We start from the raw sequence: 25,029 nt of genomic DNA on the forward strand, positions 1-25,029 counted from the left end.
TTCCCTAATCCTATGTTATGGTGACAATTACCTATACCTAACAAGATCAAGGTGGTTGGTAGCCAGAAATAGAATTCTCACCAAACAGACCGTGATTTTTATTTTTACCCAAAAAACAAATTCTTTTATTATAAATAACCACGGTTTAGCAAAATTTATAAAAATGTTCAAACTGCACAGAATATTTGCGGTCCGGATTTAAAATTCCGGACCGTATAGAATATTTGCGGTCCGAATTTTTTTTTTTTTGGATTTAAAATTCCGGACCGCATAAAAAATTTGCGGTCCGAAATTTTTAATTTTTTTTTTTGCATTTAAAAGTCCAACTTTGCAAATCTGGTTAACATATCAAAACACCTTCAAAAATCATGAAAATTTACCGACATACAGCCTTGACTTCATAGAACAAGACTGTGAAATTTCATACAAAATCTCAGAACAGATCGTGAGATATCGACTCTCAAAAATTGCCCGAACTGCTGAAGGAGTGCTTCTAAGTCCAACTTTGCACATCTGGTTAACATATCAAAACACCTTCAAAAATCATGAAAATTTACTGACATTCAGTTTTGACTTCATAGAACAAGACTGTAAAGTTTTATACAAAATCTCAAAATAGATCGTGAGATATTGGCTCTAAAAAATTGTCCGAATTGCTGAAGGAGTGCTTATGAGTCCAACTTTGCACATCTGGTTAACATATCAAAACACGTTCTATGAAGTCAAGACTACATGTTGGTAAATTTTCATGATTTTTGAACGTGTTTTGATATGTTGACCAGATGTGCAAAGTTGGACTCAGAAGCCCTCATTCAGCAGTTCGGGCAATTTTCGAGAGCCGATATCTCACGATCTGTTTTGAGATTTTGTATAAAACTTCACAGTCTTGTTCTATGAAGTCAAGACTGAATGTCAGTAAATTTTCATGATTTTGGAAGGTGTTTTGATATGTTAACCAGATGTGCAAAGTTGGACTCAGAAGCACTCCTTCAACAGTTCGGGCAATTTTTGAGAGCCAATATCTCACGATCTGTTCTGAGATTTTGTATGAAACTTCACAGTCTTGTTCTATGAAGTCAAGACTGAATGTCAGTAAATTTTCATGATTTTGGAAGGTGTTTTGATATGTTAACCAGATGTGCAAAGTTGGACTCACAAGCACTCCTTTAGCAGTTCGGGCAATTTTTGAGAGCCGATATCTCACAATCTGTTCTGAGATTTTGTATGAAACTTCACAGTCTTTTTCTATGAAGTCAATAATGCATGTCGGTAAATTTTCATGATTTTTGAAGGTGTTTTGCTATGTTAACCAGAGGTGCAAAGTTGGACTTTTAAATGCAAAAAAAAAAAAAAAAAAAAATTTCGGACCGCAAATATTCTATGCGGTCCGGAATTTTAAATCCAAAAAAAAAAAAAAAATTCGGACCGCAAATATTCTATACGGTCCGGAATTTTAAATCCGGACCGCAAATATTCTGTGCGGTTTGGACATTTTTATAAATTTTGCTAAACCGTGGTTATTTATAATAAAAGAATTTGTTTTTTGGGTAAAAATAAAAATCACGGCCAAACAGAACCTGAGTAGGAGAGGTTGGATAGGAGATACCAAATGCCAATTTTGTCACCGAACTGAAACAACCAATCATTTGTTTCTGACATATCCTTTAACACAACAAATTTGGTTATGGATGGAGAATAGCCAACATCATTTTACTAAATGGACTACTATACATGATATTATTGCATTTGCAGGGTCCCTGAAAGGAAGATATAAAACAGCCTTTTTGATTATGTTTAGTGCATTAGTTTGGACAATATGGAAATTATGCAATGAATCATGCTTCCAACAAACTAATCATAAAACATTTAGAACAATTATCTTACTCATCATTTCTCTTATTACTTATTGGACATGGGTGATCAAGAAGCCAATTAGAGACATCATCCTAGCTGACTGGATGCATGTGGACACTGAGACAGTTCCTCTTCAGATATGAGATCCAAATGTTACTGACAGTAAAGACAATGGGCTGCAGATGGTGATATATCAACCACCAGCAGGAGAAGACTTTGACTCCATGGAGTCCATGGCTTGAGTTGATTTGCATTTAGCAACTATTATTATGTTTTGTAATATATTAGATATTAGGTCTTTTGGAACCCAGTTTTATTTTGCCAACAGTTCTGCATTATTCTGCCAGTAGTTATGTTTTCAACATTTTGGACAATGGTTGTAATATTTTGAATGGTTTCTTTAATGAAACGGGCGTAAAGCCTTTTATATATAAAAAAAAACTTTCTTCATAGTCTCATATTTTATATATTTTCACGTGGTTTTCTTTCAAAGCCAAAATGCATATTTCTTCTCGAAGAGAATCTGCTACTTTTTTAGTGAGAAAAGCAGTCTCCTGCTATCCGTTTTATCTTTATATCTCTCTTCAAAGAAAAGAAGAGAGAAAAAAAAGATTACGTGGGAGAGAGAGTAAGAGGAGAGAGAGAGAATAGCAAAGGAAGAGTGCGGTTTGAAGAGCACCGGATCCCATTTCATTTCTTCTAGCCAAAAGAAATGGTCAACTTTGCTGGAATGTACATATCTTTGAACATAATGAACGCTAATTTATTTCAATTTTCAGGATTGCACTGAAAGCTCATAAGAAGCAAAGTTCTCCAAACTATAATGGTTTCAATTATCAAGCAGTTGTAACCTGAAAAATGACAAATTATCAATCAGTTGACTCTTAAAGTGATACTTCATAAAAAATGTTAAACGTTCAAATTGGTTAATTATGCTACATCATTAATATTTGTCCGTCTAATTTTTTCTTTCTCCTGACGTTACATCCGATGACCTTTTTATCTATTTTTGTCTTCTTATTTATAAGATATGTGTTTGAAGTGCCTTAGTGGCTTAGTGCAATACAATATTTTGTTTTCCTTCGTTGAATTGCATGGATAATCGTTGTTTACAATTATATATATCTTCAATATATACAATGTTTCAAAAATATTTATTTTTAATTTTCTGAATGCAAAGTAATTTTATATATAAATTTCTTTTAAAATTAATGTTTTGTTCGATTGATATTTTTTTTATCGAGATGAAACTCAAAAAATAACTTTAGCATAATATAAGAGAACAAAAAAATGAAGGGGGAATTTCACGTATACCCCTACTTCAAAATTACATATTTTCCCCTTTAAATCTTGAAATTATGTATTTTCTCCTCTAAATTTTGATGAGTTTGATGGGTTGTTTTATACGTTTTATGTTTTTTAATAAAATGGTAAAATAAGTATTTTATAAATTTTGAATGTGTTTTAATATAAAAGACAATGAAATGGATAAATAAGTGAATTTTTGAAGTTTAGAGAGGAAAATATGCAATTTTAAAATTTAGAGGGGAAATACATAATATTGAAGTTTTTGAGGGGTATACATGAAATTCCCCCGAAAATGAAAATAGTGATCGAGGCCAATTTGTCCATTATATATATATATATATGAGTTAGGCTGGTGCTATGGATAGCATAGTGGCCTTTATGCTACGGCTCAATATTCGAGTTTTCAAAATCCAAACGGTCGATCCGAACCGTTCATCTTATTCTCCATATTAATATCTGCTTGGAGACCAAATTTTATAATTTTCTGAATTTTTTTACTATTTATTAAGCCACTTTGAAAATCTCTAATCCAACGGTTTTACTGTTTTGTGCAGCCACCGTTGGATCAATAATTTTGTAAAATACTTAATAAATAGTAAAAAAATTCAGAAAAATGTAAAATTTGGTCTCCAAGCAGATATTAATATGGAGAATAAGATGAACGGTTCGGATCGACCGTTTGGATTTTGAAAACTCAAATATTGAGCCGTAGCATAGAGGCCACTATGCTATCCATAGCACCCCAGCCTAACTCTCTCTCTCTCTCTCTCTATATATATAGAGAGAGATGGGCTATCCTACATTGCAATGTATTAAGCCTTCTATACATTGCATTATGGGCCATTTGATTCGTTTCAAAAGTTGTGCTGATTACTGATGAGATCAAATCATAAAAATTCGGAACTGGATTCTCCAGTTAATTCTCTCTCCCCAAATCTAAAATTCCCGATCCCTCTCAAAAAGAAAACCTAAGTCCGACCACTCCCCTCCAGCGACTCCCCTGTGCCGACCCTCCGAGATTCTCCTCCCAGGTCCTTTGCTGGCCCCATGATCTCCTGACTCTGTCGAACGCTCTTCCTCGCGCGCCCTGCCCTCCACCTGTGACCTGTCGAACGCTCTTCCCCATGATCTCCTGGCTCTGTCGCCCCATGATCTCCTGACTCCCAGGTCCTTTGTTTTAAGTATTTTTATTTTCTTTGATCTGTATGTTTTCAAATATAATTGCTGTAAAACTAATTGTATTTACCAGATGTAAAACTAGAGAGATGATTTCAAAACATGATTCCAAGCATGATTATGTTGTTATGTCCTTAAAATTTGTTGTTGTATAGTTAATTTTCTGCAATAAATTTGTTGCTGTGTAGTTAATTTTCTGCAATAAAATTTGTTGTTGTGTAATTAGTTTTCTGCAACGGTATCATACCCATCTCTAATACGCACATGTACCTGCTTTCATGATTGAAGTAAAAAAAAAATGCAACTATCCTCTTATCAAGATAAAACCGACACAAACTATGAATAAGACAATTTAAGAGATGCAAAACTGTGATGAAAATTTTCTCAATTTTTTTGGTAAAATATTTTCTTTCTATGTACCAGGAGGAACTATGAAGACCTAAACTGCTGAGCATAACACTTAACCAAGAAATTAAGAGACTAGCAACTCAGGTAAGTCTTTGTCTCAATATATCTGTTAACGGTACTCCCGTTAACCTTCAAAAAATTCAGGTAAGGCTTGTGAGCTTAGGTTCCCAGATTTCGGTCGCATTGTTTGGATGTAGTCATGATTTGGAACAATTAGGGGTTGAAATTTTTTTTGAGTTTCATATTCCTATACTGGAGTTGGATCTTGCTATTTACGTGCATTTTGATAATCGTGAGAAAAGAAATATCATTTTTGTGATGTAATATTTATAGAAATTATTATGTATTAATCATTATATGGATGAATAATTACCATCTTTGATAATCTCTGATCTAGATTTGGTCCTGCTATCAGATCAGACGCGGCGATAAGAAGCGAATTCAGATGTGGCGAGCTTTCTTTGCAAGTGATGTAGATTTGCAAGTTATCTTTGATAATCTCTGATCTAGATTTGCTCCTGATATCATATCAAATGCGGCAATAAGAAGCAAATTCAAATTGCTTCAAGAGATAGTTGTAATAGGATAAATTTTGGTTGGCCTGTTGAAAATTTATCATTGATTTTTAAGTTGTATACAATATTACAATGTATTGTTCGGTATGTACTGAAATTTGCTCTTGTTACGTACTGAAAGAGAGTTTTAATGTCTCATTATTTGCTATTGCTATGTTTTATTGTTGTTTTTATGCTGTGTAAACTATGGTACGAATTGGTTACTGTTGTTATGTTTTAACAAGCAAGTTTATTCGGTTGGTGGTTGCTTAATTAACAAGCAACTTTATTTTGTTCATTTCTTGCGCTCAATTCTGGTATGTGCAGTGTATTGTAAACAAGAAATTTCACTAGTGCAAAGGGCAGTGCAATTTCACTTGTGCATCATTGCATCTTGCCATTATTTTATGATTGTCAGTTAAGCAAAACCAAACAAAAAGATACCAAAAATTCGTACCCAAGGATCATATTACATATTTGAATTTGTTCTGTTACATTAGCAATATGAAATGTTTACATCTTTGAATAGAATAACATGAATTGGGTAAATTAAGCAGATACAAATTACATCAAGCAAACATATTCATGCAAAAAAACAAAGTCATAAACAAAGGGCAGTGCACCAATAATTAACAAATACATGAAAATTGTACAAAATAAACAACAACATATTGCTAGTAATTGATGAAAAACAGATACAAATTTGAACAAAATAATAAAATTACATTACTCATCAATATCTACTTTAAAATATTTATAAAGTAAACATCTTGAACACGAAGTTAACTAATTTGAACAAAACATAAAATAATAACACTAGTCCTAATGTTGCATTACTTCAATTAGCAATAGCAGGTCAATGATTACAACAATTAATTCATAAATGAATGTCGTCTTCTTCATATTCATTCTTCGGAGTGAGATGTTGTCTATTTTCATCTCCATCCATAGGTTAACCTGTATCAGTCAATATATCTTGCTAACAAGATTCTGTGAATAAGGTATTGTTTGAACAATAGACATGAGACCAAAATGGCATTCATATGTGAATCTTTCAAGTGCACATTAAAAATAGACTAGGCTTTACCAATTTGTTCGATTTGGCCATAAATCAGAGGAAAAAAAGAAACTAGGGTTTTCACACAAAACATTTAATATAATTAAACTAGGGTTTACCAATGAGAAGGATGCAAAAATAGAAGGTTCAGCAGTTCCAGCTCGAGAGGGGAAAGGGCAAGGTTGAGGATTGTGTGTGACCAAGAGAGGGTGTGAGAGAAGTCCGACCGGCGAAGGGGACTGAGAGGACCACTGAGCACGATCTAAAGGATACGGGGGCCGGTAGGGGAGAGGAGAGATGTGCGCGAAATGGTCGGCGGAGGAGAGACGTAACAGGGTCGGATCGGAGAGGAATCACCGAGCACGCGCTAGGTTTTTTTTTTTTTTTTTTTTGGTTTCTGAGAGGATATCGGACAAGTTGGGAGAGAGAGAGATTGGACTGGATGCCTCCAGCCAGTCGCTGGGTAATTTAATTTTCAAAAATTAGAATTCAACATCACAGATCCGCACGTATCCTGAAAGAAATCCGACGGCTCACAATGCAATGCATAGAAGGCTCAATACATTGCAATGTAGGATAGCCCATCTCTCTCTCTCTCTATATATATATATAGAGTTAGGCTGGGGTGCTATGGATAGCATAGTGGCATCTATGCTACGGCTCAATATTCGAGTTTTTAAAATCCAAACGGTCGATCCGAACCGTTCATCTTATTCTCCATATTAATATCTGCTTGGAGACCAAATTTTATAATTTTCTGAATTTTTTTACTATTTATTAAGCCACTTTGAAAATCGCTAATCCAACGGTTTTACTGTTTTGTGCAGCCACCGTTGGATCAACAATTTTGTAAAATACTTAATAAATAGTAAAAAAATTCAGAAAAATGTAAAATTTGGTCTCCAAGCAGATATTAATATGGAGAATAAGATGAACGGTTCGGATTGACAGTTTGGATTTTGAAAACTCGAATATTGAGCCGTAGCATAGAGGCCACTATGCTATCCATAACACCCCAGCCTAACTCTATATACATATATATATATATATATAGAGAGAGAGAGAGAGAGGGGGGGTTATCCGGTTATGGTGAGTTGCGAAGTAAGAATCTTGTTTTACTTCACGTTAATATCTCTATTTTCAAAGACCAAATAGTCGATCCGAACTGCTCAACATGATATCTAAATTGAGATGTGCTTGGAGACCAAAATTTTCATTTTTTTAGAAATTATTTACTAACTTTTTAGATAGGTAAAAAACGACTGTTTTTGGATAGATTTTGGACCATAAAAAACAATAAATGATAACTCAATCTTTATGGTAAAGAGACCAATCTAGCTATTTTTGTGTTTTATTAGAAGTTTTATTTCATAGTTAAATAACATATACTATTTGATACTGTACTGTGGAGACTGATGTTTGTGGCATTGTAAAATTTTTTTCATTATTTAATACAAAATGTTGGTGAGCCATTGCTCACTGATCCTAATAATAAAAAAAAAAACTCAATCTTATGTAAATTTTTAGTAAGTTACCGTTTTATAGGGTCAGAATGTAGATAATTTGGCAACAGTTATTTTTCACTTTATTTTCGCATATAAGAAAGCCCACTGCAGATGAAAAACTGTAAGAATTGACATGTAATTTCTCATTCTATCTTCTTTGTCTCATATTACTAAAAACACCGTCATTTTTATCAACATAGTGCTCCCGTGTTTCTTGTCCACATCAGTTGTAGCAAAAGTTGTGTCGGTGTCGATGCCTCATCAAGGAGTGTGTATCCTCTGAGATACCTCAACTTTTGCGTGACCGATGACGTGTACGTGCCTATTCGGGGACCGTCAGTGGCGTAATCAGGATTTTCATCAAGAATAGGCAAAATAAATTATTATTATTATTTTATTTAAATTATAAAATATTATAAAATTATTTTTATTGGAAGCGGAATCGGTAATTAACCATGAATTAAAATCGAGAAAATCGGTAGAAATCAACCGAATTAGATCGATAACTCGATTTTTTCAATAGTTTACTTTGAAGCATAGTTCACAATACTCTTCCATTAAAATTCAGCTCATTTTAAATAGTTAAACGTAATAAAAATAATTTAATTCATTGCATTAAATTTCAGTTTATTACTTTATAAAACATTTTAGTCTATTTCTTTCACAAAAAATAACAAATTTATTGTGGTCCCACTATTATACCATTCTTATTCACCTTCCTCTTGTCGGTATATTTCAAAATAGATTGATGAAAGACTACTAAAATTGTAACGACTCGGCCAATTTCACTAATTGAGAGCTTTGACTCAGTCAGGAGTAGGCAAAACTCAAATCCAGGAGTAGACAAAACAAAAATCTAAACCAACTATATACGAATTTGATACCGTATTTCAAAATTTAAGGGTAGGCTACTGCCTACCCTTGGATATAGCTGGCTCCGCCACTGGGGCCAGTATTATTGTGTTTTGAGATTTGTCCATAACGTATTTGAACGGTTGAGATTTTGTAATAAGATAAAGAATGGAGCTATCCATTTGAGGTTGCACTTGAGACAATATTTGCTCTATTAATTCTCCCCCCTGTCACGAAAACATATTTTATTCCCATTATTTCTTTTGTTTCCTTTAACAGCGTTTTTACCATTTACAATTTTATTTGACAGCTCAATCTTTGCAATGTAATGATTCTGCCTATATATATGGCATGAGAAGTAATGCAATAATACAATATCAAATACCAAAATTATTCTTCATGCTCTCTCTGATTTGAATACTGTTTTTAGATTTAACAAAAAAAACACTCATAGTTTGAGATATCTCTGAGGATGTGAATTCCTCATCAAGTGGTGTCCCCCATAAGAGTTGTTACGCATAACTGTACTATTTGTCAGTTGAATATGTGTGCCACCGATTAGTCGTCTCCTACAGTACATATGTTCGTGATGGCCCAACCTCTCCTGCACTGCTTCACATATATTACACACATGACACATGTTATGTTTCTATAACTAGTAACGAATCACGTGCTTTGTAGTTTGTTTAACATATGCTTGCTTTATTGCATAGGTGCTGTATGCTATATTGCTATGTACTTTTCTTGAGTGTTAAAACTCCAGAGCAGGGGTGTTAACGAGCTGAATTTTTTTATTGGTAGTAATTAATAGAAAAGAAGAGGGTAAAATAGAAAGAGTATAGCTATTTTTATATGGGTAGTAAGATTGGCACTGTTTATACCGATCCGAACTTTGTTTTTTTTTAAAGTTGCAAAAAAGAAGAAGTTTAGATCGGTATGAACAGTACCGATCTTAACTTAAAAAAAACAATTTAGATCGGTATGAACAGTACCGATCTTAACTTAAAAAGAAGAAGAAGAAGTTAGGATCGGTATGAACAATACCGATCTTATTACCCATAAAAAACATATGTACTCTTTTTGTTTCTCTCTCTTCTTTTCTATCAATTACTATCAATAAAAAATTCCCGTCAACGAGCTGGCTCGGTCCGGGCTAGGCCCTAACTCAGCTTGCTAATTCTGGACCGAGCTACAGCCGAGAAGTGAGCTGGACCTAGGGCATCTGAGCTAAAACCTCAGTTTGAACTCGTGACAAGTCAGTCTGAGCTAGCTCGTATATAAGCTGACGAGCTGGCTCGTTGGGTCTGATTGGATCTTGTTTTAAGAAGAAAATAAATTATACAAACTTTTTAGATCGAGCTGGACCGAGCTAGACAGTATAAAATGCACATAAATTCACAAATTGATGCTTAGCAGAGCTAGCTAGGCCCCAGCTTGAACTAGTTAATTCTGGACCAAACTAGTGGCGAGCTGGCTCGTTAACAGTTCAGTCCAGTAATGAGAGAGTTGTTAGCGATCGAGCGAATCAGTCACAATTGAGCCACGAGCTACGAGCTTTTTTGCAACCCCTACTCGAGAGGGCTTGATTTGCAAAAGTGACGTGCCATCTGCATAGAAATGAACTGCCTTTATTCGGTGTTTAATTTCCATTTTATTTCACTTCCATGTTTACTTTTCTGCACTTTTCTTTCAGCTCAATTGTTTGAGTGAATTGGCTTTTTTTTGCTCTGTGTTGTTGCAAAACTCTTGTAACGTCAATTAAATATGGATACGATGTTGGATTTATTGTCAACTTCGTTGGATTTAATGCCAATATTGAGCATATATGTAATATAATTATAGATTGTTTACTGTCATATATGGTTGTCAATTAAAGTGATCAAATAAGGTAATAGATAATTAATATATTAATTAGGATGTGGTCCATAAATGTGTAAAACAATTTAGGCAAAGATCAAATTATTGATGGATTGATTTAGAAATTTGCAATTTAGAAAAGTACATTTTCAGAGATCAAAAATCTGCCTTTATGGAGGATTGTGCTGTCCGCATGGATATCAATGCAGTCACACAGATTTTGATGCGCCAGCACGGTTTTTGATGCACATCACATTATACCTTTTTTAAATTGGCAAATAATCATAAATATTATGATATATAAGGATTGGTCTCCAAGACACAAGGTAGCCAAGAAAAACACAGAAACTGAATATATGTTTTTCTCTTAAGAAAAAAACAGTTATGCATGCCTTCTCTTCTTCTTCCACCATCAAAGAATAGAGAAAAAAAATTCATTAGGAAATATGGAGATGATTTCTTAAGAGCCACACCTTGCTGTCTTGAAAGACTTATTCCTTAGCCCGACGACAAAATGCGAGAATGACTTCTTGCCATTGAAGACTTGTTTCGTGCTCACGGAGACGGCTTGCTCTACTATGGCTTTGGTTATTCCATGACAAACGACATGGAATAATGTATTATGTTCCGCACTTATGATTTATGTTTTTGGTCTCTTTTGCATAGGACGGTCTTTAGGTTAAGGTGGAGAACTGTTTCTCTTTTTCTGGGGTGTAAGTGTTTGACTCCTAGATGAGATGTAATTGTTTGATCTCTAGATAAGACGTAATTATTTGGCTTTTATGATTCTCCAACGATCCTTATTTTTTCTGAAAAAAAAAAGAAAAGAAAAGCCAACTCTGCGAAACCATTCAATTATTGATTTTTCAAAATATATTTTTTTTTGCCAAAACAATCAATAAAATGATCAGCTGGAAATAAATGCGTGTATCGTCTTTATCATTGGCCTCCTTCCAAATTTATTTTTTCACCTTCAATATTATGCAGAATTCATTCATGCATTCTACCGAACTTTTGACAAGGAAGATTTATCTTACTTTTTTTTTTTTTTTTTACAATAATCCCATAAAAGAATATCAATGATCTAAACTTGCCAGAAGTATAATTCATTTAATAATTGTATTGCTATCTTGGATAGTATTAACTATCAAGGTGACGTGATCAATCTGAGGGTTATCTCCGTAAATTCCTTTGCGAGAATACAGTACTTAATTAATGCACTTCTCTATAAAGCAGAGTTGGGAAGGACAGGCAAAACTAAACTCTACTTTCAATAAATTCTATATATCTTCTCTTCAAAAATAGCTAGAGATGATTAAATTTGTAATTGGACACATTTTTCTTCTGATTGTTTTGGTGGTTTTGTTAGATCATGGCGCTTGTAGTTCTTTTAACAGAAGCAGTTTTCCAGATGAGTTTGTGTTTGGGGCCGCGTCTTCAGCCTATCAGGTTTGTTTTTACCTTTGGTTTATAGGCATATCGTATTATAGATTTTTGAAAATTGCCGTATTGCCGTATCCGTATTGTATCTAATACGATATCCGTATCCGTATCCATGCAACATTTAAATATTCTAACATTACCATTCCAACTGTTTAAATAATAATAATCAATTCTAAATTTAAATTTTTAGACATTTATGAACTAAATTTTGAAAAATGGAAAGACAGATAAGTGTGTACATCCTTAATTATTTTTTGTGAGACAACTAATAAAAAATTTAAACCGGAAGGTGTTGTTTCGTCCCAAATCTGGATCAGACAGCAATATCTCCTCTCCAAACTTATTTAATGAGCAGAATCCCTGTTGTGGGCATATGTTTTTCCAAATTTGAGACGAGCAACATCTTTCATCCCTATTATATTTTTTTCGTTAGATGCATGCGTTGCAAAAAAGCTAGAAACGTACAAAATTTATTCGTAAAGAGATGCATGAGAGAAACTCGATAATAAAAGAAGTCTTAAAATTATTATTATAATTTTTAAAAATAAATTAGTAATTGCGATTTTTTTGTTCTTCTTTTATTTATTGTTTGATATTATATGGGGTGCAATATTTGTGCCGGTTAATTTGTTTCAGTATGAAGGAGCTGCAAGAGAGGGAGGCAAGGGGCCTAGCATCTGGGACACCTTCACCCATTTACATCCAGGTCTATCTTCCTGATCTCTCACACAAACAAGCAGTACATACAAAACCATGCACACTATGAATTAATGCTCAAAAAATATATGGGATCAATTTGATTGTTCATAAAAACTTGTTTTTAATCTAGTAACAAACACATAGTTCTCATGTGGAAGATCATGAGTTTGGTACTAACAAAGTGGGAAAATCCTCTATATTAATACATAGAGGTTTGAAATGTGTCGGATGACTTGAATCCAACCCATGATTCAAAAAAATTGATTGTTCATTTTAGATCAGACTGTAAATACTGAGAGTATGGAATAGTGCCAACTCCCCTCCTGCCATATATAAAAACACAATAATGCAAAAACACATAATTATAGATTTTATAATGTTTGGTTAAAATAGGTTTTTTGTCAATTTGATGACAATTTTTGATTAATTCAATTTGAGATAAAACAAATTAAATAACTTTGTCCCTGCAGATAAAATAGCAGACGGAGGCAATGGCGATGTAGCTGATGATTTTTACCACCGTTATAAGGTAATTAATTGTTTTTTTATCCTTGCCTAATCTTTCATCTGGCATCGTAATTTGGAGACAGATTAATATAATTTATTTCATTTTAGAATATTCTGTTTTAAGAGATACTTTGATTGAGCAGGATGATTTGAAAAACATGAAGAAGATGGGAATGGATGCATTTAGGTTTTCCATCTCTTGGCCAAGAATTTTACCGAGTAATTTATCAAGCATTTTTAATCATTCGTTATTAAATGGTCAACTTTTTAGTTAGAAACTTAGAATGAAGTAATAATTGTGACACAATTAATGATTTGCAGATGGAAGCCCAAGTGGTGGGATAAACAAAGAAGGCGTTGACTTCTACAATAATCTCATTAATGAAATTCTATCCAATGGTGATCATATTAATTTAGTTGAATGTTTGTGTAGTAAAATTAATTCTCTCTTCTATGATACGGAGTTTAATATGTTGGATGATTATTGATGGGTGAAATTAATGAAATAAACTCCAAGAGTCAGAAATGCCTATTCCACTTTTTGGAGTTTAAAGTTTGGAGCATGCATCAATATTTGAAATTCATAAAACTAATACTTCTCTCTCTTTCATATGAATCTAAAATTGTGCGCCTTTTTTTTTGGAATGCTGGCAAATGCAGGAATGCAGCCATTTGTGACACTGTTTCATTGGGACCTACCGCAAGCTATTGAGGATAAGTATTTGGGTTTCTTGAGCCCTCTTATCTCGTGAGTTGATTGTACAGTTGACATTTTTTTTTTATATATTTTATGTACTTGCTACTGGAATCTATCACATGCAGATGTCTTGGCAACAATGCTGTTGTGACACCCATTTCTTTTTACAGTTCTAGAACTTGTTTGATTGATGATTTCTAGGAGCAATATATAAACAAATTTAGTGCGTTGAAGGTAATAAGTAATTTGTTTCAGTTAAATGAAACGGGAAATTTTGCATTTGTCCAAAACAAAGGTAAGTGATTAACTCCAGTTTCTATAATTTTCTAGTGGGGGCTGTTTCGAAAGATGGAAACAGAAAAATTGTTATAAAATTGAGTTGAATTAGTTTTAGAAAGAAATTAAAATTTAATTTAATTGTGAAGTTGGACTAAAATTTGGTAGTCAAAGATCTATATTGCACTTATTTTATAAAAAAAATAAGAAAATAATAGGATAGAATATACTGTATTTAGTATAAGGAGTTGGCTACGGTGCTACGCGTAGCATAGAGGGCCTCCGTGCAACGGCTCAATATTTGAGTTTTTAAAATCCTAACTGTTGATTCAAATCGTTTAACATGATCTCCATATGAATATGTACTTGCAAACCAAATTTTACATTTTTTAGAATTTTTTTAGATAGATAGAAAATCACTTGATCTGAATGATACAAAATTTTTAGATCAAGTGTTTTTCTACCTATCTAAAACAAATAGTAAAAAAAATTCTAAAAAAATATAAAATTTGGTTTGCAAGTACCACTAGTGGAAAATATGGAATCAGGATCGGTTATATACACATATCAGTAACGGAATCCAACCGATCCTGATGAAGGCGATACTGATACTATCAGGATCGGTTTTATATTTTTTAAAGAACCGTTCCAAATAGAAACTAATAGGATCGGTTTTTTCATAAAACCGATCTTAATAGTAGTTATCTAGATCAGTTTTTGAATAAAAACCGATCCAGATAGGAACTATTAAGATCAGTTTTTATATAAAAACCGTTCTTGATAATATTTTCGAATATTTTTTTTTATTAAAAATTTCATATCTATATCAGTTTTTGAATAAAAACCGATCCAGAAAGGAACTATTAAGATCAGTTTTTATATAAAAACCGTTCTTGATAATATTTTCGAATATTTTCTTTTATTAAAAATTTCATATCTAGATCAGTTTTTGAATAAAAACCGATCCAGATAGGAACTATTAAGATCAGTTTTTATATAAAAACCGTTCTTGATAATATTTTCGAATATTTTTTTTTATTAAAAATTTCATATCTAGATCAGTTTTTAAATAAAAACCGATCCAGATACGAACTATCAAGATCAGTTTTTATATAAAACCGATCCTGATACTTTTTTTTTTGTTGGAATGAGGATCTGAAATCTGGATCGGTTTTTTAAAAAATAACCGATCATAATAGTAGTAATCTGGATCGGTTGTTTAAAATAACCGATCCTGATGTTTTATTGAAGCTAAAAAAAATATTTTTATTTATTTAACCAGCTTCCATATATATTTTGCTGGCCAGCATCCTAAATATATTTTTTTTTGCACAGTAAGAAACAATAATCAAATATCATATACACATCATAAATTAAATATCATACACATCTTAAATTATTACAAAAAATTCATGTTCATACAAAGTTTTGTGAAGCATTACATATTATAACAAGAAATTTAAATCCAAAAAAAATTAATTAACAAACATACAAGTGACTAATTGAGCTATTTCTTCAATTAACACACATTTATGCAATTAATGTAAAGCACAACAATAAAAAAATCAATAATTACCTCTTTTGCAATCACATCACTTGAGATTAAAAAAGATCCTAAAAATAAAAACAAATGTAACAATTAGATGGAAAAACATTTTACAATAAAAAATACAAAAAAATGTGTTTTTAAAGCATAATAATGAGAAAATTATATAAAGTTAATACCGTAATAGTTGATCGGCCGAGCCGGAGGTGCGAGAGGCTCGGCTTTGAGAGGAAGAGACGGAGAGAAAGAGAGAGAGAGACACGGAGGAGAGGGAGAGACGGAGACAGAGAGAGAGACACAAAGAGTACAGAGGGAGAGACGGAGACAGTGAGAGAGACGCTAAGTTGAAAATGAGAGGCGCGGAATGAAAATAAGAAGAACCCTAAGCAGGTTATATAGGGAATTATCATTAGGATCGGTTGTTTATAAAAAACCGATCATAATAGTATCAGGATCGGTTTTTTATAAAAAACCGATCCTAATACTAATTTTTTTTGGCGGGACTAACTTTGAAAAAAATAGTATCAGGATCGGTTTTTTATATAAAAACCGATCTTGATAAATTTTTTTTTCAAAATGGGTTCTGCAAAAAAAAAAAAAAAATCAGGATCGGTTTTTTATAAAAAACCGATCCAGATACTATCAGGATCGGTTTTTTATAAAAAACCGATCCAGATACTATCAGGAACGGTTTTATTGCTAAAAACCGTTCTTGATAATTTTTTTTTTTTTTTTTTTTTTTTTTTTTTTTTTTTGCTGAAGAACCAACTTTGAAAAAAAATAGTATCAAGATCGGTTTTTTATAAAAAACCGATCCTGATACTATATATAAGAAAGATCACTGCGGTAAACCCCACTCATATTGATGGTCTATCAACCATCAAACGGCTACCATTTATTTTCTTTTCTGTTGATAATGCATGTACACAGATAAATATTAAGAAAAATGTGAAAAATATCAAATTTATTTATTTGTGTTTGTATGGCCAAATCAACTCTACTATGATCAATTTTGTACAATTTTATTATTATTAATGGCATCAAATTGTTAAATGGAATGCAGACCGTTCATTTCTGCATGATCATCCAACGGTGGGTCTGTAATTAAATGACATGTAATAATTTTTAAAATGATCAAGATATAACATGGAACATTAATAACGTAAAAGTGCCGAAGGCCCGACAACTGTAAGTTTTGATCCAACGTAAATTATTTACGGCCGTGCGATGTTGCTATATTGTTTTGCTTTGATGAACTAGTACACGAATCCCGAATTGTATCAAATTTTATAATGGTGAAATTAATATGACATTCTTTCATTTTAACGGTTCCGATCGACCAAATGCTAATATTCGTATTCGTTCCTTCACAACCCCACACAACAAGGGTTCAAGTCCTATGTATATTATTATATGGCACAAGTCATTGATGCATCATGCATGATTGTATAAAAAAATTCAATAGTCAAAATGACTTCAAAATGAAATATCAATGTCAAATAACTAATTATATTATCACATAAATTTTAATAATGTAAATTACATTAATTTTCATCAAAAAATATTTATAATTGAACCATATGCCATATACAACAACCATATATATATATTTTATTAATCACCACACTAATTACATATACAACAACCATATAATTGAACCATATGCCATATACAAAAAAATAGTATTAGAATTGGTTATTTGAAATAACTGATTCTAATACTATTTTATTTTCAAAGTTGTTCTTAAAAAAAAAAAAAAAAAAAAAAAATTATCAAGAACGGTTTTTAGCAATAAAACCGTTCCTGATAGTATCTGGATCGGTTTTATTGCTAAAAACCGATCCTGATGCTATTTTCTGATATATATTTCATTTGTTAGATGTATTTAAGTTATCTGAGAAATATATATATAACCAGAGATTATTTAAAAAAAATAAACAACTTGTTTGTGTTTGTATAATTGTTTGTTTAATTATTTATTTGTTATTTATAAATTAATACCATAAAATTAATTGCTTAATTGATGTCATGAACAAATGGAAACGAATTCATATTACCTGAGATAACAAAATATATATGGTTAGACCAAGACCATATTGATTCGAATTTTATCAGACGGTTCATATATAGGATGTACATAGGGAATTAAATATCTTTAATTTGACATCTTTAAAGAAATTAATTCAATTATAAACCTCTTTTTAAAAAAATATATATACTTGAAAGCTGACCAGGTTTTACAATGCTACCTTTAAAAAAAAAAAAAAAAAAAAAAAAAAAAATTATCAAGAACGGTTTTTAGCAATAAAACCGTTCCTGATAGTATTTGGATCGGTTTTATTGCTAAAAACCGATCCAGATGCTATTTTCTGATATATATTTCATTTGTTATATGTATTTAAGTTATCTGAGATATATATATATAACCAGAGATTATTTAAAAAAAAATAAACAACTTGTTTGTGTTTGTATAATTGTTTGTTTAATTATTTATTTGTTATTTATAAATTAATACCATAAAATTAATTGCTTAATTGATGTCATGAACAAATGGAAACGAATTCATATTACCTGAGATAACAAAATATATATGGTTAGACCAAGACCATATTGATTCGAATTTTATCAGACGGTTCATATATAGGATGTACATAGGGAATTAAATATCTTTAATTTGACATCTTTAAAGAAATTAATTCAATTATAAACCTCTTTTTAAAAAAATATATATACTTGAAAGCTGACCAGGTTTTACAATGCTACCTTTAAAAAAAAAAAAAAAAAAAAAAAAAAAAAAAAAAAAAAATTATCAAGAACGGTTTTTAGCAATAAAACCGTTCCTGATAGTATTTGGATCGGTTTTATTGCTAAAAACCGATCCAGATGCTATTTTCTGATATATATTTCATTTGTTATATGTATTTAAGTTATCTGAGATATATATATATAACCAGAGATTATTTAAAAAAAAATAAACAACTTGTTTGTGTTTGTATAATTGTTTGTTTAATTATTTATTTGTTATTTATAAATTAATACCATAAAATTAATTGCTTAATTGATGTCATGAACAAATGGAAACGAATTCATATTACCTGAGATAACAAAATATATATGGTTAGACCAAGACCATATTGATTCGAATTTTATCAGACGGTTCATATATAGGATGTACATAGGGAATTAAATATCTTTAATTTGACATCTTTAAAGAAATTAATTCAATTATAAACCTCTTTTTAAAAAAATATATATACTTGAAAGCTGACCAGGTTTTACAATGCTACCTTTAAAAAAAAAAAAAAAAAAAAAAAAAAAAAAAAAAAAAAATTATCAAGAACGGTTTTTAGCAATAAAACCGTTCCTGATAGTATTTGGATCGGTTTTATTGCTAAAAACCGATCCAAATGCTATTTTCTGATATATATTTCATTTGTTATATGTATTTAAGTTATCTGAGATATATATATATAACCAGAGATTATTTAAAAAAAAATAAACAACTTGTTTGTGTTTGTATAATTGTTTGTTTAATTATTTATTTGTTATTTATAAATTAATACCATAAAATTAATTGCTTAATTGATGTCATGAACAAATGGAAACGAATTCATATTACCTGAGATAACAAAATATATATGGTTAGACCAAGACCATATTATTTCGAATTTGATCAGACGGTTCATATATAGGATGTACATAGGGAATGAAATATCTTTAATTTGACCTCTTTAAAGAAATTAATTTAATTATAAACCTCTTTAAAAAAAAAAAAAAACGTACTTGAAAGCTGGCCAGGTTTTACCATGCTACCTTAAAAAAAAAAAAAAAAAAAAAAAAAAATTATCAAGAACGGTTTTTAGCAATAAAACCGTTCCTGATAGTATCTGGATCGGTTTTATTGCTAAAAACCGATCCAGATGCTATTTTCTGATATATTTTAATTTGTTATATGTATTTAAGTTATCTGGATCGGTTATTATGTATAGACCCGATCCAGATGCTATTTTATGATATATTTCAATTAATAAGATTTATTTGAGATATTTTAATTATCAGGATCGGTTTTTGTTGGAAACGGATCCTGATACTATCAGGATCGGTTTTTACTAAAAACTGATCCAAATGATTGAACTATTAGGATCGGTTCTAAAATAAAACCGATCCTGATAGTATCAGGATCCGTTTCCACAAAAAACCGATCCTAATAGTAATAAACTAGGATCGGTTGTTACTAAAAACCGATCTGAATAGTTTTTTGGATCGGTTTTTTTAAATAAACCGATCCAGATACTTATTAGGATCGGGTGTCCATATAACCGATCCAGATAGGCCGATCCTGATTTCTGTTTTTCCACTAGTGTACATATTCACATGGAGATCATGTTCAACGGTTCGGATCGACCGTTAGGATTTTGAAAACTCAAATATTGTGCCGTTGGCCGGAGGCCATCTATGCTACGTGTAACATATATATTAGCATTTTCCTTGGTATAAAGACAAGTAAAAAAAAATGATGAAAACTGGATACATTAAAATAACTTTGAAAACTCCATTTTGACCGCTTGACTTTATACTAAATAAAATTATATTATATCCTATTAATTTCTATTTTTTTTTATATAAACCAAACAAACCCTGAAAATCGAAGTAGTATTTTGTTGCCGTTATATTTAGTTTAGCAAGCATTTTGATCAGTGTATTTTATAGACATGCAAAGGACAACTGTTATAGTAAGTATATAGATTTTCAAGTTGGAAAAGTTTTTTCTTTCCAAACAATGTATATAAATAACAAATGAAAATAACCAATTTGAAGAAAGAGTAAAACATCAAGGTCTAACCTCATTTGGACAATGATAATGATTTCACTTGAAGAAAATCATCAAAATTTCATTGAGTACACATGATTCATTTTTTTTTTTTTTTGCTTAGAAAAGAACATACTATGTATATTTAAATAGTGAATCCTGCACGAATTTGAAGCAAAAAAGAATGAATTTTGTATGCATGGGAAATATACAAAATTCTCTAGACCATTATTAGTACAATAATACTAAACTTAAGGGCTTGTGAATTGTGATCCTTTTGATGACATAAGTCAATTTTTTCAAACCCTCAGGGATTACATACAGAGATCTTTTTCATGTGTTCAGGGAAACATCTCTTACATTGCTAACTATAAAATCCATTGCAGAAGAGACTATGTCGAGTACGTAGAATTTTGCTTCAAGGAGTTTGGTGACAGGGTGAAGCACTGGATAACATTTAACGAGCCTGTTGTATTTTGCTCAATGGGTTATGCGAGTAGTACATTTGCACCAGGACGATGCTCTCCTTGGGAAGCCGGAAAATGCAGCGCCGGTAATTCAGGAACCGAGCCCTACATTTGCGGCCATAACATGTTGCTTGCTCATAGTGCTGCTGTCAAGCTATACAAAGATAAATACCAGGTATATATCACTTCATTTCTTAATTAACTTGGGTTGACCTCCAATTTGAAAATTAGATATGTCTTTTATGAGAATTAGAAATAAAATACATTAACCGGGTGTGAAATTGTCTTATTTTTCTTAATGTGAAGTTGTTTTACTAATAATAGAAAATTGAAACGAGCTTTGAAAATTAATTTTATTTCAATTTTATATAGCCTAATTACAAGAAAATGGTCACATGCACTTATATATATATATTTTTTTTTTCAATACCTTGTTTCCACATTCCGGCATTATATTTTTATTTTATTTTTTTTGATAAAAAGAGCAGGGTCTGGCCCTAGCTTTCATTAACCATTTTCGGTTACAGTTGTAGAGTTTCTGAGAAGAAACTCTGATACAAGAAAGTAAACAAAAGGAAAAATAAGAAGAAATACATAAAAGGTAAAAAACAGAAATATAGATAAAATAGAGGGGTTTGCTGGTAAAGGTGAAAATGTGAAAGGGAAAAAGTGAAAGTTTTTTGCCCTTTAGGCTGTGTTATTTCTTGTTACTTCTCACTCCACCGTGTTGCTGTCTTGTGGCCCCACCACTGAGGATTTTCACTGCTAGATTGTTTCTTCAATGAGTTGCTGTATGGTCTTCTTTTCATCTCTGAATATTCTATTACATCTTTCTCGCCAAATTATGAAATGTGTTGTGAGTAGCAACTCTTTGTCCTTTTTGGGTCTACCTTGATCCACGATTGCAGTTATATTATTTTGCCCTGTTGTGTATCCTCTTCCTTCCCTTAGTACCCCTGAGTATACTGGTATTGTCTGCGCACACTCGTTGAACAGGTGTTGTGCCGTCTCATCATGGTTCCAACACTTATAACAGATCCGCACTATGTTGTATCCTCTTTTTCTGAGATTTTGGGCTGTGAGTATCCTATCATGTATTAATAGCAATGCAAAGATTTTGAATCGCGGTGGTGTTCTCAGTTTCCAGATCTCGTGGACTCTAGATTCAATTTTTGGACCATTTTTCATTTGAAAATATGCCGAACTGACCATTGCAGTTATATTTTTATTTTTTCACGGTTAGTGGTTTTTAAGTGCTAACTAAAAATTTCATTGAGAAAAAAAAACGAACTTACAATGAGTCAAATGACTCTAATTCTAAATATAATCATTTATTCTTATAAAAGAGCAAATTTTGGAGAATTTTATCCACATTCCTGCATTTTTAAGAAATCCAACTTATTCAGATTGAATAAGCAGAAAAAAAAATTCTATTCTTATAGAGAATTTTACTTTGTTTCTTGTGACCAATACTTCACTAAATCTTGAAAGAACTCTACTGCAAAATAGCACCATTATAAACTTATAATAGTGAAGACTAAAGTATAATCTATGTACCAGGGAATTCAGAATGGCAAAATTGGAATAACACATGCTACCCATTGGTTTCTCCCGCATTCATCTTCTAAAGCGGATTCCGCTGCTGCCAAACGTAGCTTGGATTTCATGTATGGATGGTACGGACTCTGCTGCTCTCAGCCGACTATTTTAAACCTTGTTATACACTTAATAGTTATTATAACTGTTTCATAATTTGATATGCACAGGTTTATGAATCCTTTAACTTTTGGAGATTACCCAATAAGCATGAGAAAGTCGTTGGGAAATCGTTTACCCAAATTTACAGAGGAACAGTCTGAGTTACTAAAAGGATCTCATGATTTTATTGGAATAAACTACTACTCTACCTTTTATGTCATAAACAATCCAGCGAGCAATTCACTTCTTAAGAGTTACAATACTGATTCCAAGGCTAATCTTACTGGTACGTACATACATCCTTTATTATGAAATAAATGAATATCATATACTTAAATTTAAGAAAATTTTACTATTAAGCTACCAGGCTTTGCTAAATTTGAACTCTCATTACCAAGACACGTAAATTCTTCTAATATCAGTACATTGTATTATTTTTCTGTGCTGTAACAGGTGAGAACAATGGTATTCAACTACCAAAGGTAAGTGACTTCCGAATAATTAATTTGTACAAATAGTTTGGACCAATGGTTTAAATAGCGATTATAGCGGTATAGTGGGACGGTTAAAGACAATAAGCGATTGCTCTAAGTAGCTAGCTATAGCTCCGATAGCTAGTTATATATCCCCCATAGCGCCATAGCTTTTAGGGTCCGAAAAAGCTATAGCTAGCTATTTAGAACACTGGTTTGGACATTATGTGCTTTCAATAATTTATTCAGACTAGCTACATCATTTTGCATTTCAGCCCTTTGCGAGTTCTTTTATTAACATATACCCTCCTGGAATTAGAGATCTAATGCTTTACACCAAGTCTAACTACAAAAATCCCGTCATTTACATAACGGAAAATGGTATGTCATCTCCTCTATCATTTTTAGTTGTTCATAGTTATTATTTTCTTAATTTTTCTAGTACGTACTTTGAATTTTTTGTTTTTTTGACCTTCCTTCAATTCCCTTGCAACTATAATTGAATTATTTGTAGGTGTGCACGAGCTCAATAATAAAACCTTACCGGATGTCTTGAATGATGAAATAAGAGTATCGTACCATCACGATCATCTCCTAGCACTGCGCAGTGCAATAAGGTCCGCATTTTTTTAGTTCAGCGATCTATCTATCAGAGAAAAAAGAAAAAGAATTGAACTGCTTCAGCTTTTGCTAATGAATGCTATATTACGTAAATCTTATTATATTTAATTTTGCAATAAATGATGAATAGAGATGGAGCAGACGTAAGGGGATATTTTGCATGGTCTTTCATGGATGACTTTGAATGGGGCAGTGGTTACACGCATCTGTTCGGCCTTTATTTTGTTGACTACAGCAATAATCTCACGAGGCATCCAAAGAAATCCTCATTTTGGTTCACCCAGTTCCTGAAGAAGTAAATTTCGCAAAATATTGCAAAAATTTGAATGGAACAGAATAAGATCTCTTTAAATAAAGACTGGTCGTTTTTTTAACTGCATGTTATGTGTCTTCATGTTTGCTATCTTATTTTTCATATGGATGTATGAATGCTCAAATTTTATATTGATTATATTGAGAGCATCGTTTAAACTCAACTGAGTTTCTAAATTAACTGTTAACTAGTTTTTAGAAATTAAAGTCTATAAAGTTTCTAACTCTTAAATTTTAAAATTAATTTTAGAGTTTTTATTAAGCCACGTCAGCAACAAATTAAAAAGGAAAAATAATTTGAGCCAATCATTTAGTCAATATGGAGTTTATAAATAATTTATTAATAAGAAACTTTACTATATAGTTTTTAAATAAGAAACTCTTTCACATTTTTGAAATTAAATTAGAAATTCTAATAGTTTCAGAGATATAGATGCTCTGAGAACGTAAATATTTTTGTTTCTATGAATTTCGCATTGTGTATATATAAACTGATTAATTTCCGTGCTGCATTGTTAAATTGATCAGCTAATTTGACTGGATTCTTAGTGAACCAGTTGTAGCTAGAAAGTTTGCATGCTGCCTAATTAATGAACTCGTTGTTAGGTACTGTTATAAAATTCATTTTTATATTCACGACAATCTGGAAAAACTAGTTCAGGATGTTAATTGAGAATCAGGTTAGTCTAGTGACTAACGCTACGTATGCTCAAAAGTTAATTAGAACCTAAGAAGATTTTTTTTGGATGAAAAGTTGAAATTTTTTTACTTCATCCTAACAGTTTATCTGAACCATTCAACATAATCCCCGTATGAATATGTACTTGCAAGCTCAATTTTAAATTTTTAGAATCTTTTTACTACTTTTTAAGATAGGTATAAAATCACTTGATCTGAAAATTTTGGACC

General features: G+C 31.6%; 1 protein-coding gene across 1 annotated transcript; it reads left to right on the forward strand.

The window, feature by feature from the left end:
• Positions 1-11,947: 11,947 nt before the first annotated feature.
• Positions 11,948-24,162, forward strand: LOC144558211 (beta-glucosidase 12-like). Its single transcript, XM_078306994.1, has 13 exons — positions 11,948-12,020; positions 12,651-12,720; positions 13,184-13,242; positions 13,364-13,439; positions 13,542-13,619; positions 13,881-13,968; positions 20,936-21,191; positions 22,577-22,692; positions 22,783-23,000; positions 23,168-23,196; positions 23,463-23,568; positions 23,702-23,804; positions 23,939-24,162. The coding sequence occupies exons 4-13, from the start codon at positions 13,379-13,381 to the stop codon at positions 24,105-24,107; spliced, it is 1,224 nt and encodes a 407-aa protein (XP_078163120.1). The 5' UTR covers positions 11,948-12,020; positions 12,651-12,720; positions 13,184-13,242; positions 13,364-13,378; the 3' UTR covers positions 24,108-24,162.
• The last annotated feature ends 867 nt before the right edge of the window (positions 24,163-25,029 follow it).

The sequence above is a fragment of the Carex rostrata genome, chromosome 8 (genome assembly GCF_964058835.1).
Source record: "Carex rostrata chromosome 8, lpCarRost1.2, whole genome shotgun sequence".
Taxonomy (NCBI): Eukaryota; Viridiplantae; Streptophyta; class Magnoliopsida; order Poales; family Cyperaceae; genus Carex; species Carex rostrata.

Excerpts from the sequence above, each read along its gene's own strand:
- LOC144558211 (XM_078306994.1), top strand. The coding sequence starts at position 13,379 with ATGAAGAAGATGGGAATGGATGCATTTAGGTTTTCCATCTCTTGGCCA. Across the intron at positions 21,192-22,576 it reads TATACAAAGATAAATACCAG|GGAATTCAGAATGGCAAAAT; the intron begins GTATATATCACT and ends TCTATGTACCAG. Across the intron at positions 23,569-23,701 it reads CATTTACATAACGGAAAATG|GTGTGCACGAGCTCAATAAT; the intron begins GTATGTCATCTC and ends AATTATTTGTAG.